The sequence below is a fragment of the Ooceraea biroi genome, chromosome 10 (genome assembly GCF_003672135.1).
Source record: "Ooceraea biroi isolate clonal line C1 chromosome 10, Obir_v5.4, whole genome shotgun sequence".
Lineage (NCBI taxonomy): Eukaryota > Metazoa > Arthropoda > Insecta > Hymenoptera > Formicidae > Ooceraea > Ooceraea biroi.
The window spans coordinates 10,715,580-10,730,165 of NC_039515.1; the positions used below are offsets into that span (position 1 = coordinate 10,715,580).

Consider the following 14,586-nt stretch of genomic DNA (forward strand, 5'->3'; position numbering starts at 1 on the left):
CTCTTTCCTCCCCCCCTCTCTCTCTCTTTCTCTCTCACTCTCGCTCTCTTCCTCATTCTTTCTCGGCGTACGTAGATTGTCGTGTAAAATCAGAATTTAAAATAGGAATATCCATTTCCTATATTCCCCTCTGGAAAGGGCCGAGCTTATGCGCGCGATCGATGGCACGATCTCGCCGCAGACGTGAATAAACATTTCCCGTAAATCCGTAATGTAAGCACGATTATTTCCGTCACTTGCCGGCTCGTCTTCATTTAAGACAGACATAAACATCGTCGTGTTGATGTCTCGCGCAAGTAATCCGGATCTACCGCTTTTTACAGACACGCGTCGGAAAATTGACGGATGCATCATCTCTCGCTCGTGCGCTCTGTGCGCCAGCAAAGAACCACCGCGAAAAGAGTGCAAAAAATGCCCGTTTTTCCGTCCTCGATTTTTCAAATGAATTTTATGCCAAATGATAGCTCATGATGAGACATTAATCACAGAAAAATTTTACGATGAGCATATGATTGGTTTCAGAGATATTCAGAGGGTCAAAGTGGTTACCACCTACTGAGAAAGTATGACACTATCGACACTGTATAGCATGAATTTTGGTTGACTTTTTTCGAAACGTAGTACCCATGAGTTCTTTGAGTTGCTGATTACGAATCTGATGTCAGATTTCAAAAATTCAAGATGGCGGATCCAATATGGCGGATATAAAATATAAAAAAAATTAATTTCTCCAAAAATGGTTATCTAATCGTGTTCAGGATCGCGCTCTCCTGTGCGACTCGCTTGCGATCCTGAACCCGCTTAGATAACCATTTTTGGAGAAATTAATTTTTTTTATATTTTATATCCGCCATATTGGATCCGCCATCTTGAATTTTTGAAATCTGACATCAGATTCGTAATCAGCAACTCAAAGAACACATGGGTACTACGTTTCGAAAAAAGTCAACCAAAATTCATGCTATACAGTGTCGATAGTGTCATACTTTCTCAGTAGGTGGTAACCACTTTGACCCTCTGAATATCTCTGAAACCAATCATATGCTCATCGCAAAATTTTTCTGTGATTAATGTCTCATTATGAGCTATCATTTGTCATAAAATTCATTTGAAAAATCGAGGGCGGAAAAACGGGCATTTTTTGCGGTGGTTCTTTCTCGAATTTCACGTGGATCTCGGATTGCAGACAAATTACCGTACGGTAATTTTTCCATCGGCATAAATAACACGGAATAAAAATATATTTTTAATATATTCTAAATATATAATTTTTTAAAAGTCATTTCTCAAATACCGGATGTATATATACATATATTCACGGAGCGTGACGTTCACCTATACGTAAAAGAATGACGCAGAGTGCTGTCGCAAAATTCACGGAGGCGCGTAATGAAACGAAGAGATGGCTGCGACGATATCGTAAAAGCGATATAAAGAACGGCACAGCTCGGCGGGGCATTGTGGTCGTATTTTTTCGATTACGTTCACCGTCGTCCCGATACGATGAGGTATATTTCTGAAAGAGATGTCACGTTCCCCCGAGCAGTAATTCACCCGGCATTTACGATCGCAGAGTTTGTTTGAGAGTAACGCGCGCCAACGTAAGATCGATGGCGACCGGAATGGACCCTTTGTCATGTCACCGCAACGCGATCTCGCCGCGACAAAAATGAATTCTGCATCGCATGAATTTTGCGGATACGTTGCGTTCGCACGCACTGGAAGAGAAATCTCTTAAGCGGCCCGGGCACATTCTTCTATTCGCTATACAGGGTGTCCCGGGTTTTAACCGACAAACTGCGGGAGCATATTCTACTAGTGGAAATAAGAAAAAATTCTTATATCGAGTTTGCTTGGAAATGCTTTATTACAAAGTTATAAACCAATATTGAAAAGAAATATGAGATAAGTAACAACGGAACATAGTGTAGAATTTGGAAGGTCGAAGATGTTTACGTTATGTGTATTCACATGTATTCATGTTCACTATGTTGAAACGATTCAGTATAATTGTTACTTTCACAACAGTAGCTGTTAGATTTCAATCGTCGTGTCAACTAGCAATTACTATCAGAATGCCAAAAGTGTTTTCAAATGAGGAATACACCGATATTCATTTCGTGTACGGATTCTGTGACGGAAATGCACGAGCTGCCGTACGAGAGTATCAACGTAGATTTCCTAACAGGAGAGTACCAGATAGATTTAAAGCAACGAATTACTAATTCAGTTACTGAGACGCAACAAAATTTTCAGGAATGTCGTACTGTAACAAATTCTGTACTGCGTCGATGTCTAGCTTGTATCGATGTGCAAGGACAACATTTTGAAATGCGTCACTAAATCATTGCGTAGATAATTTATATTTTTGTGAAAAAATCCGTTGTTACTTATCTGATATTTCTTTTCAATATTGGTTTATAACTTTGTAATAAAGCATTTCTAAGCAAACTCGATATAAGAATTTTTTCTTATTTCCACTAGTAGAATATGCTCCCGCAGTTTGTCGGTTAAAACCCGGGACACCCTGTATGTAAATTTATTCATGTAAAGCCGCAACTCGCCCGAGGAAATTAATGTCTGACATTCGGCAGGTTCTTCGATCATGAGGAAGCGATTCTTTATCGAATGTTTGGGAATGTAAAGTTTCCGAGATAACTAGAATAAGAAGGGATGGTAGAATGGATGGATTATGCTCAAAGGAAGTTAGCGAAAGCTCGTTAGAAGGGAATCATGCTCGGATTAATTCTTGATGACAAGATGAACATCCGGGATTAACGAAAAAGTTTTAGCACGTATTCGTTTTAGGTGCATAATATATGCAGTACAATTCAGTCATCAAAATATTTGCTCTCGTTTTTTACAATTGTTTGCCATCTCTTGGCAAATTTCAAATCACTTTGCGAAAACAGGTTTTCGTATCTCAGCCGCATCTCGTTCCGTCCAGTTAAAAAGTACTGCATCGATTGGAATAAGCGGTAATCCGAAGGCGCCAAGTTGAGCGAATAAAAAACGCCGCGTGTGAAAAAACTTTCCAGCCCAAGTCCAAAAAGGATTTGCTGAGTACGAAAAGCATATATAGCTTTTCATCGCGTTCATTATTCGATTATTCTTATATTTCGAAATTATTTTTATCGTTAAACCATGACACATGACGTTTTACAAATTTCAATGCAATACAAATGCTCTTGAAAAACGTGAAAAAGCGAGAATTTATTTGCAGTTTAAATAGTAATACCAGAACGCTGAAAAAGACTAAAACTTTTGCATCTAATATATCGCGGAAAAAGTATTGACATTCACCACTCGAACGATTAGTAAGATCGAGCAGAAAAATCGACATTTGCGGTACTCTGAACGGTTTCACGTTTGCGAGCAAATATTGCTCAATGTACCGTTCATATTGGAGAGATTCAGCGATTTTGACCGTACCTTCCAATTTCCCGTTGTTGACGAGGAGGGAATTGTTCGACTTCCTGGACGAATTTCGCGACATTTGGCTGTGACTTGGGCTGCTGTCCGCGCTCTTCTTCTCTAGCACATCGTGACAGCTGTACGACGTATGGGTGATCGTTAACATCGGGTGCACGCTTCCTGAATCGTCCACGTGATTGCGTGAAACACAGAGGAAACAAACAACATGATCGATCGACTTCGCCAGTTGATCTTGCTTCTATAATATATGCGTGGACACACACGGTATGAGCCTCGCGTAAGATGTATTGCCGTAAATATCCGTCACTCAACTAATTCTGGTATGTCTGGAGGCCGTGTTTGTCTTTTGTTGATAAATATGTCTATAAGAAATATCCTACACTCTTTTCGTATTTTTATCCATTCAAAAAACTAAATTGCAACAGTAAGTTTCCTTTCTGATAAACAACTTTCTGTCTATACATACATGTTTAATGTTTAATGTTATATTTAGGAATTAACAATATTTTGTTTTCTGATTTACTGAAATATTTCTTAAAATATATTTGGAATACTTGTTGAAATATATTTGGAATACTTGTTGAAATATATTTGGAATGCAACTCTACAAATACTTTAAAATCGATTGAAAAATCAGAGGTGAATATTTAAAATCAGGGTAAATTAATTTTAACGAACGATGCCATCAACGCTTACGGGGTATTTTCTACATCTTCATTCAAAGCTCTTTTGAGTTGGATCGATTGTTATCCGTCTGCCATTTCGGAGAGGACAATAGTATTTTCCGATATGTGATGCAAGGTAAAAAAATTCAAGCTATCAGAGTTCTCATTTCCTTTTTGCCTTTTTGCTGCTGACCTATTTTACTCGATCGCAAGAATACTCGTTTACCGTAAAAATACAGAGACGGAAGCCTCGAGCACTGCGAGCACTGCGATTGAAGGAGAGAAATTCGTATTAATCCTTTCGTCCCTGAATATAAATATATATTTATGGTGCCTATGTGTACCACTCGGGACGAAAGGGTTAAAAGCGGCATTAATATCGCGTGATCAATGATTCCGTATCATTCGACTTTTTGACAGCGTGCTGTTGCACAATTCTTAATCTTACTGATAGCAAACAGATTCTCCTGACGGATAAATAATGCTGAGAATTTATTTTACTTCTTCATCAAAGAATTCCTCGAAGAACGCCAAGATTGCACATTTATACGTAGCACTATTACACAATTATTATTCAATGAAATAATAATTCAACTGTGATAGGAAATAATAAAGTGTCCGCAAAATGTTACCGGAAAAAATATGTCCTATATAAATAATTAGACCATTAACTAACTGTAAGTAATCCGGATCGCGTCTAGATGACGATAGATCAAACTAAACACATACTTATGAATAAGCATGATATAAGCTTATTATATATTAATTATATATTAATTTTAATTAATTTTAATAATAATTTTATATATTAATTTTATACATGGCAACCTTTAAAAACCAAACAACAAGATTCTCCAAAACGTCGCTACATTGAGTTGTCTCACAGTCTAGACGTGAGACAGATTAAAGACCTAATATATGTGTACTTTACCTGTTCGCGTTTTGGAGATCTCGCTCTCGGTTCTGTGATGACCCAGCGCTTGCAATTTTTCCGTGATACCGTGAATTTTGTCAGCTAGCGAGGATCCGCCGTGGCTGTCCGCAGAGGTGCCGCCGGGTACGCCGGTGCTATTAACGTTACTGCTGGAAGTCGTGTGCGACGTAATTGCAGCGCAGGCGGTTGTCGAGGAGAGCACGGCCATCTCCTGGGAACCAACAAACGCGGATAATACGCGGCTTTTAATTCTTGGGGCACTCGTTTATGGCTGCCTTTAATTGTTGCTTTTTACGTCAAAAGCGTGCTCGCACCACGCAACACGCTTCCTTTTCCGTTTTTTTCCCCCATTCCTTTCACCTCGACGTTGTCGCGACTGTGCCCCTTCGCGCGCACGAGAGCAAGAATTCTCTTCTTTTCGTCGTGACCACCGATTTGTCCTCACGACTACTTATCGTTAGTCACGCTAATGAACGCGGTATCCCGCTCTCGTAGCAATAACAATTCGTATTAATCTCAAAATGCGATACGTACCTTGAAAGCCTTGCCGTCCACCCCGCGCGAGTCCTTCTTGACGAACGAAAGGAAAAGATGTCGACACAGTTCATCGGGTGTATCGATCTCCAGATACGAATTTAGGAATTTGCGGAAACCCTCGTAATCGATGTCCTGAAACAACAGGCGAAAGAAAGGAACGCCGTTTATTGAATTCCTCCAGCAGCGTGATACAATTCTTGCGGAAATTTTACACTCGTCATACGTTTATGTATGTAAGCATATTGAATTCCACGTTTTACTGCCCCCACTTGGTAAATTTCAATTTCACAAATGTAGCATAGAGATCTCTGATCAAAGTGGTGCGGAAGATTTACGATCTAAGGCGGAAACTCGCTTGGGTGTACCTCAAACCGAGATTTTCATCAAATTTTTGTGCATTTTGGCAAAAACGCGGACCCGTCGATTTGAGAATTAAGATCAGAATTTTGGTGTCACGCTCTGTCACTGTTTTAGAGTCGATGCAGGAATTGAGGTAGGAATGGAAAGTAATTCCGCCGCGGAAACTGCCGTCGAAGAAAAGCCGCCGTTAATTAATCGGGTATACGTAAGCCGCCGTCTCTCGTGTCCGTTTCGATTCTGTCCGATCCAAATGAATTTCATTCAGCGGAAGATTGAAGCCCGACGAAACGTGCCGCTTCCGCCGATACAATGAGGGATCCGCAAGGTGCACATTTCGCAAATTGACTGATTACAGGTACGTCCGGTGACGCGCGTTTTCGCCGATGCGGACCCGGGGGAATCGATCGTATTTAATGCAATTAAGCGTGCCTCGTTGATCGCTATTCATGGAATTCGTTTCGTTTCGAGATTGCCTGTGTCTCCTGGGCAACAAATTCTTCCGCGGAAACTATACCTGAAGTTCTTAAATGACAGCGGCCTTCGCGTTGCAAATGATTCCCCGGGCAGAAACGAAACTTCAGGAGGACAATTGCTACAATTGCGCGATAATGAAAATTGATGGCATATAAATCGCGAGTAATGTAAAATTGATTATTCTATTCATCGGCTATTTTCTTCGGAGAAGAAATGCGCATAGTGGTCGCCTCGTTAAAAAAAAGTGATATTAAAATATTGAATTTGGATCACGTCCAATTTGGCTAAGCAAGAACTCCATCGATACGCAAACGCATATTTATTGGGTACAATGCAAATCAATTATATTTATATAACTATCGCTGCTATCTATATGAAATTGATTGCGTTCGAATAAACATAACTGACAGACGCAGCTGTTCAACGGCACGGCAATCCATGCACGAAAGCTGCAAGATACATAAAGGTGAGAATTGCCACAGTTACGCGGATTTTACGTCATTACGTTCATCGTGGATATATCGCAACTGGATTTACAAATATTTGTTATTGTATAAATATGTACAAAGTAGCAAACGTCACAGCAACTACCAAACGATGTTATAAATAATTATGTTATAAATAATCATAAAATTAAATAACATTGCGATTAATAAGCGGTCACACATGCGAGGTGTCACGAACGTCGGAGTGCTCGCGCGATATTTTCGCACAGCCGGGTTTTTGGCTCTAATTAAAGCTGGAAACAATTAAAGTGGATGCTGTTCGCTCACCAGGTGGAAAATTAGACGGGAAAGCCACCGGTACCTCGCACGTGACACCTACGGCGACACCTAATGTGCACGAAAGCCAAAGTTCACGCGCGTCTTTGCTTCTCGAGGCTGGCAAAAAGTTGGCCAATTCCGCAGGGACGAGCCGCGCTCTACCGCTCGACCGCATCTGCATAGATATTGGGTCTATCAACCGCGAACAAACGTGCAACCGCCTGCTAACGAAAATTCATTTGGCACTGGAATTCATGGCGCATCTTGTAGAACCCGGCCGAGACAAGAATAGTGGAAGCGCGACGTGTGGTAAGCTGCAGCTTATTCCGCGGTTTACGTGGTTTAATCAACCATTTTCCGCTTGATTAATAATCACGCAGCGTCACAGTGCTGTGGGATTATCCACATGGTGATCTGTTGTTAATTGCCTGCCAATCCTCGGGGAGCGATGCTCCTGTTTAAGCGATAGTATATCTAGATAGTTTCTAGATATCCTAAAATCAGGAATATTTCAATAAATATTCGAGATAAAAATTGCAATGGAGCAAGGATGTCGAAATCCGGCAAAAAGTTTTTGACACAATGAGAGAAATGGATCGTTCGATTAAAATTCTGATCGTTTTTTCAGGATTTTCACACGATCATCGCAAGATATTTTTGATCAGTTTTATGATTTTTCGATTTTTCGTATAATATTTACGCGGACCTAGAAAATGTTATCAGAGAGTTAGTAACAAATAATAGTAGCATAACGCAAAAATATAATGTTTTATGATTTTTATTTAATAAAACAACTCATCGACCTATTGAAGAGATAAAGAGTTAATCAATCAGTTACATTAATACGGTTTATGTCTTACACTCCGCAATGTACATTCCACAAAACTTTTTAATTAGAAAACTAAATGAGCAATTTCATGCAAGATGAGCTCCGTGGATGGATGACTAACTCAGTTTCGAGTTTTATTCGAGTAGGTTTAAGAGAGCTACTGTGACATTTATCGATACTCCTAACCAAGGACGCAGGGCGTCGCCTTTTGCCTTTTTTGCTCCGTTAAACCTGCGCTATGAGCAATAAAGTCGCAAGCAGAGAATGATTGCAAAGGGCGCGGTTCGTATTGCGTCACCGAAAACAAATTTGCAATTATGAACGTCGAATAAAATAAAACACATATCGATTATTAAATCTGTATTATTTTACTTTATTCTCTTTATTTTCTTTATTTAGTGGAATAATAAAATACCTACTTCATAATTGTGAGATCTATTCCTCGCGTTATCTCTTTGATTAATAAGTCAACGTTAATTAAAAAAGCCTGCTGTTATCATTAGACCGTTGTTATTATTAAAAACATCTTGTTCTGCTCAATAACTCATTTTCCCGGTCTAATTTGCAAGAGCGCAGTTTTACAAGTATCGTCGAGTAATTTCAAAAACACTTGGATTTTTTAATAACCAGGTTACACCACAATTTATGTACAAGGCATTATAAGGCACAATAAATAAGCTTCAAGAAAAAGATAGCTCTACCTTATTCGTCAGAAAGCATTTCTAAACAAGAACGCATCTATTCAGTCCAATATAAGTTTCATTGATCGTAATCACACTGATGATTATTATTCCAATCGTAATTGAATATTTCCTTCTCGTACTCTTTTCATTGCGGCAAACTCTATTCTCTCCAACGATGTACGTTTGAAAAGTTCCAAATAATTTATTTCCTTCCTACGATTTCAAAGGATACCTCTTTATCGGGAGAGGCGAAACCATAGATTTTTGTCTGTTCTCTCCATCGAACGCGGAATTTTCCTACGTCGGTGGAATATCTGGATTTACTACTGAGCCGTTAACGTCCGTGCGTCTGTTCGCCGTAATCCTATTTCGTGCTTCAATCCCACAGCTATAGCGGCTGCATTCGAATGTATTCAATTATTGACGTTCTGCAAGTGAAATGATCGTTTTAACCCACGGTATTTCTGACTACTCAATCGGCATCATACTTTCGTATTTGCGGCTTAACCACACGTGAGTTTGTTAAAGGCATTTCACTCGAAAACGCCTGGTGATTCTCCGCTGTAGCTGGTAGGGCAGCGTGTACCCTTGAAACAGCACACATTTGCACACAGTGGTACTTTTTTACATTTGGTGCTTTTGAAACTGCAGCGTCCAAAGTGAACCTGCGGACTTTGAAATCATAATCCGTTGTAAAAATTCGGTACGCTGACGCAACGCCAACGTCCGACCAGTAAAAAATTTATATAGACTGCATGCGCTGCAAAAATTTCGAATAAAACTCGCAATTTAATTTATTATACACACATTATTTGATTATTAATACTCCGGAGCGTATTGTCGTGTTTCGGAAAACGAATATTATTTAATATTATTTCGATATAATAAAAAGTACGCTACTCGATCCGCAGTGTATAAAAAATACGGAATAAACGCGCGTTGCTCCCTCCATCAGAGAAACTGTATCGATGATTGTGACAGTTTTGCCGATACAATCTTCTTACGTAAGCGCAGATGATACGATAACAACATCATCATCGTGCGACGGCACGCTGACAGGATTTTTATTGCTCGTGAGGAAACCACGGCGTATCGGGGGCGTCACATTTAGACGAACACATGAGGAACCATTCTCGTGAAATAGCACGTCCGTTAAGCGAAGGGATATATTCACAATATTCACATGAATGGCGCGGGAGGTGGCCATTAAGCTTTAGGGACTGAGCGCGAGAGGGCGGGAATTGGAGGGGGTGAAATTCGAAGGGAGAGAAACGAGGTCATTCTGAATGGTCACGTAAGGGAGCGGTGGTGACGTCAGTGCATCGGTGACGTCACCGTGAAGGTGTCATAACTTCGACGGAAAAATAGGTCGCAGACAAGCGCGGGAGATCACGGCGAGAAAGAGACGACCGAACGCATCCTCCGGTGAGGTTCGATTATCAGGTTGACGAATGTGCGTTTCCAATTAAATGAAAACTCGTGTGGCTCGGGAAAAATATCCCTTGGGATTCCAACGGCAGGCTCCTATAAAATTTGTTTGGAAAACTTTTTCAACAGAAAACAGAGTGTATCAGAAAAAGAAAGCAAAAACTCTCTCAATAAAATTGAAACTACTATATATTACTTTTATTCGTCCCGTTTTCTAAGTTTTTAATAATATGGGGGTTGTAATATATATTCGTTATTAAAAATCACTAAAGCGGGACGAATATATTATATCTTACAACTCGATATTCTCAAAATCATTCTCTTCTCTAGAAAAAAGATACAGCTTTAATTACGGTACATTTTGCACTTTGATCGCACATCAATTTCATGATTTCAATGAAATTTGTCAGAGCAAAGAGTACAAATAGAGTAATACTTGATATCGAGAATTGTGGGATAGAAGAGGATTTCTTGCGAAATGTCCGCTGAGATATTTACCTCGCGTCCATTCAATACATGACCGCTGGAAAATACAGTAGCAGCGGCACGCTCTGCATAGCAAGTGTGCGCTTATAAAACAGGTATCGGCGCACTTATTGGCGTAACAGCAACTTTTCGAATCCGTGGCACCGCGCGGCATTGATCGACTTGTATGAATAATTCATTAAGCGTTTACGTCTACTTTGATCGCGTTTAGCGTTTACGACGGGTATCGACGGATTTACGTGCGTCGGATTGACTGTGCAATAAAAATAAGCACCTAGCTAACGAAGGCGGCAGGCAAAAATCTCACGTCCAAAATAGCGACTGACCCCGATCGCGATCAAGTCCATGTCATGTCGCGCGAAAGCCACTACGTCATCTATGGCCCGTCATCGCTTGCATCATCGTCGTTCACATCAGCCCGGATAAGCAATTCGCAATCAATTAAATGAATGGGCTTCATTCTGAAAGCGACAGCCGCGCGTTAATCCGCGCGTTTCACGCGAGCAGCATCAACGCGGAGATTCGGAGCGTCCCTACTGACAAGCAACACTACCCAAGTGCCACACGCCGATTTTGATAAGCTTTGAATATGTTGTTGTCTAGGTCAAAATATGAGACACGTATTTTTTTATACGGGCCCGTATCGCTATTAAGGGGGTGAAACACCCTCTTGAAAAAAATCGGTTTTTATATTTCTTAGCGAATACCGTGGAAACAATAAAAAATATAAAAAAAAGTTTCAAGTAAAAGTTTTGGCTTCTAATGTACTTCATAACAGTGCAATTAGATTTTTCGAAAATGTCATATTTTTCGAAATCCCTCCCCCCCCTCAATTTTTCAAAAATTTTTAAATTTATCTTTCAATAAAACTTAAAGCATATTTAATGTCAAATTCAACCATACATGATAAAGTCATATTCTGAAAACGCATTTTTCAAAAAAAAGCTAAAAGTACCTCTATATCGCTATATACGCGCCCCACCTGTATTTGCGTTTTTAATACGCTAGTTACTTTTGGCGACAGTTTTTTCGCAATCTCACAGAGATAACAATGAAGTCGGGAGATTACTTTTAATAAACAAAATAAGTTAGGTTCTCACTCTCTGCCGGACCCAGAAATGGTCAACGTGAAACTGGCAAGAAATTTTCACTTTTTTAAAAACTTTCAATATTTTTAAATATGGTTTTATCCGTAACTCCTGACTCCTGCAACGCCGCCAGCTGCTTTCTCACCTCCCGCATACGGGTCCTCTGCTTTACCTAAAAAATTTAAAAATATTGAAAAAGAAACTTTTTTTTATATTTTTTATTGTTTCCACGGTATTCGCTAAGAAATATAAAAACCGATTTTTTTCAAGAGGGTGTTTCACCCCCTTAATAGCGATACGGGCCCGTATAAAAAAATACGTGTCTCATATTTTGACCTAGACAACAACATATTCAAAGCTTATCAAAATCGGCGTGTGGCACTTGGGTAGTGTTGCTTGTGAGTTGGACACGATTGCTCAAATAATGACGTCAAATAATGACATACAATAAGGGAGGATCTAGAGCAGTCGAGCTCGTAAACGCACGAGAACGCTTAAGTGCGATCCTCCTTCGAGATATCGGAATTTTACAAGCAAAGTAACCTTCGAGCCTTCGTGATACGAGGGAGTTACGATTATTCTTTATGCTCTTTATTGCTGGCGCGAATAAAGTTTCCCATCATCGTCGCGTGTCTCTCGATACGTTCGGTTAAAGTGAAATTGTGCCAATAACGTGTCCAATCCGTTGCGCTCAAGATAGAACGAGCTTTTCGCGTGACACGTGTGAACGGTACTTAAGGGCGATGTAACACACCGAACCCCCGTGACCGCGATCGTTCGATAGGGGGTGGGTCGCAGGGTAAACAATTTAGGCATCAAGAATAGCTCGATTGTCCACATACCTGGTTATAAGAAGACCCTAAAGGTTGCTCTCGAAGCGGGGTGGCTTCAATTAAAAGCTCTTACGCGGTCCCACACCCTGCTCAAACATAATAAACTTCTCACCCTCACCTGTACAATCCCCGCGACCAGGATATATCGCGTTACACACATTTTCTACGCGCTTCGCGTACGTGGCGTCTTTTACGCGTTTGCGAATAATCGTTTGTGCAAGTCATAAAGCACAGCTTCTCTCTCTCTCTCTTGCTGCGAGTTTAGCTATCTTGCGAGATTGCATCGAGTCAGGTAACTGTAAGGGAAAAGTAACAACGATAATGATGCAGTAGCACGCGAATATTGGTCTTATGAGAATACTTTGCCGTTGCAAAGTTAACGTATGTAAGTTACCCAGCGCGATCATTGCTCGCACAACGCCTCCCTTGCGGAGTTAAGAGCGAGCTTGAAACTACCCCGAGCCTGTCTCCCGTTTCGCGCTCGCTCGCGATGATGTATTTCCGCGTTCTTTTTCGACCTCTTCCAATTCAGTTTGGTATAGTTCGCGCGCGCAACAGCATCTTACGCCTCACCAGCCGGCTGCTTCACGCCGCTTCCCGGTCAGATTTATATCGCTCGCGCTCCACTTCGGAAACTGGGAAGTTTCATCGCGGTCCCGTACATGTACCTGTGTGAATGGGCACACGTATACCTATATACCTATCTACGTGTGTACGGGTGTGCACGCAAGGCAAGCTTCTTTGGGTCATTGTCTTGCGTCAGCTCGTAAAGCCAAAGTGTCGTTGAAGCTTCGCAGTCCGCGGAATGCATCCCCGCCGAAGCAGAGAATATCGAGAGGGTGGAAGGGGAGGGCCATTCCACTAATTCAATTCGATATGACGGCGACGCACGGTCGATCCTTTATGGCGACTTCGGCCCGTTTCTGCCTCCGGTCGCCGGCAATCGAAGTTTCCTCAAAGTAAAGTAGTTACCGCGGACTGCGCCTTGCCGTGGAGACCGTTTATTTGCTGCACTGCCGCGCCGGGGAAGATAACGCGCTCATCGGCAGCAATTTTGTATCTGTCACGCTCTCCATTATCCACTTTCATTGCGTAATTCGAATAAGCTTTGTGTGTTTAACGTCGTGTAACGCCGTGCCCGCCATACCGCTGTATTATGTAACGAAATATTAATCTACGTACATTCGATTAAGCAGCATTCGTCGAGGGTACTGAGCGAACCGGTACTTCGATCCCGGATACGAGTTTAATTCCGACTTCCTCAAGGATCCACGGCTGATTAGATTTATTAACGTGTACTGTCCCTTTGACGTTGCGCACAATTCAATTTCTCCAGCTTCATATTCTCCGTTGTGTTTTCCATAGACTTCTATGGTACGAATGATTGGTAAAAACATCAGTGAGAGTCCGGCGCTTGGCACGTTTTGTTAGAAATAAATAAAAAATATTAACATAAGACATTAATTAACTTAATTTCTGTCACGTTTCGAGAATACCGTCGTAATTACAGTTGCTTCGGTTTAAAAAGCGTGTTTTCTTGTTGACTCGCCAGAAATATAAAAATATTCATTGAAATTAAATGTACGCAGCAGATGAACCCCGTCGAAGTAATTTCAAGTTTTTAACACTTTAGTAGCGGATATCGCGCTGAAATTGCGCGGAAATGCAGAGTGCTTTTGACCCGGTTCTTAGTTTATCTGGTCCTACCACGTTCTTCTACCGGGAAATTACATAGAATATTTATGTTGAAAGGCGCGTTAAGCTTCTCCTGCAGCCACATTTAATCTCAAATTTCTTCCTGTACGTTTCCATAAAACAAAACCTTGAAATAATACGTTGCATTCTTCACGCTACGACGCATGTAACACACCACGTCACTCTTTCAAAAGACTATTGTCCGAGATAGAGAAAGGCTAAATTTTCTGTTGCCAAATTTAATAGCTCCGCCAATGCCGCACAAAACGGTTGAAAAGCGAAGCATGAAACTGGAGAGAAGGTCGCGGAATTCTTCATTGTTATTTGTTCGAACGATCGGTAAAAAACGAGAGATAGGTACGTTTAAATCGGCAA

The 14,586-nt window shown here is 40.8% G+C and overlaps 1 protein-coding gene across 3 annotated transcripts in view; it reads right to left on the minus strand.

Moving 5' to 3' along the window:
* The window catches only part of LOC105278591 (diacylglycerol kinase 1), a 106,449-nt gene that overhangs the window by 14,946 nt on the left and 76,917 nt on the right, over positions 1–14,586 (minus strand). For all 3 annotated transcript variants that reach the window (XM_011337799.3, XM_026973472.1, XM_026973471.1), the window contains exons 4-6: positions 5,569–5,703; positions 5,032–5,245; positions 3,433–3,594 (exon numbers count right to left, since the gene is read on the minus strand). In XM_011337799.3, the coding sequence (XP_011336101.1) occupies positions 3,433–3,594; positions 5,032–5,245; positions 5,569–5,703 (511 nt within the window). The remainder of the gene's footprint in view (positions 1–3,432; positions 3,595–5,031; positions 5,246–5,568; positions 5,704–14,586) is intronic.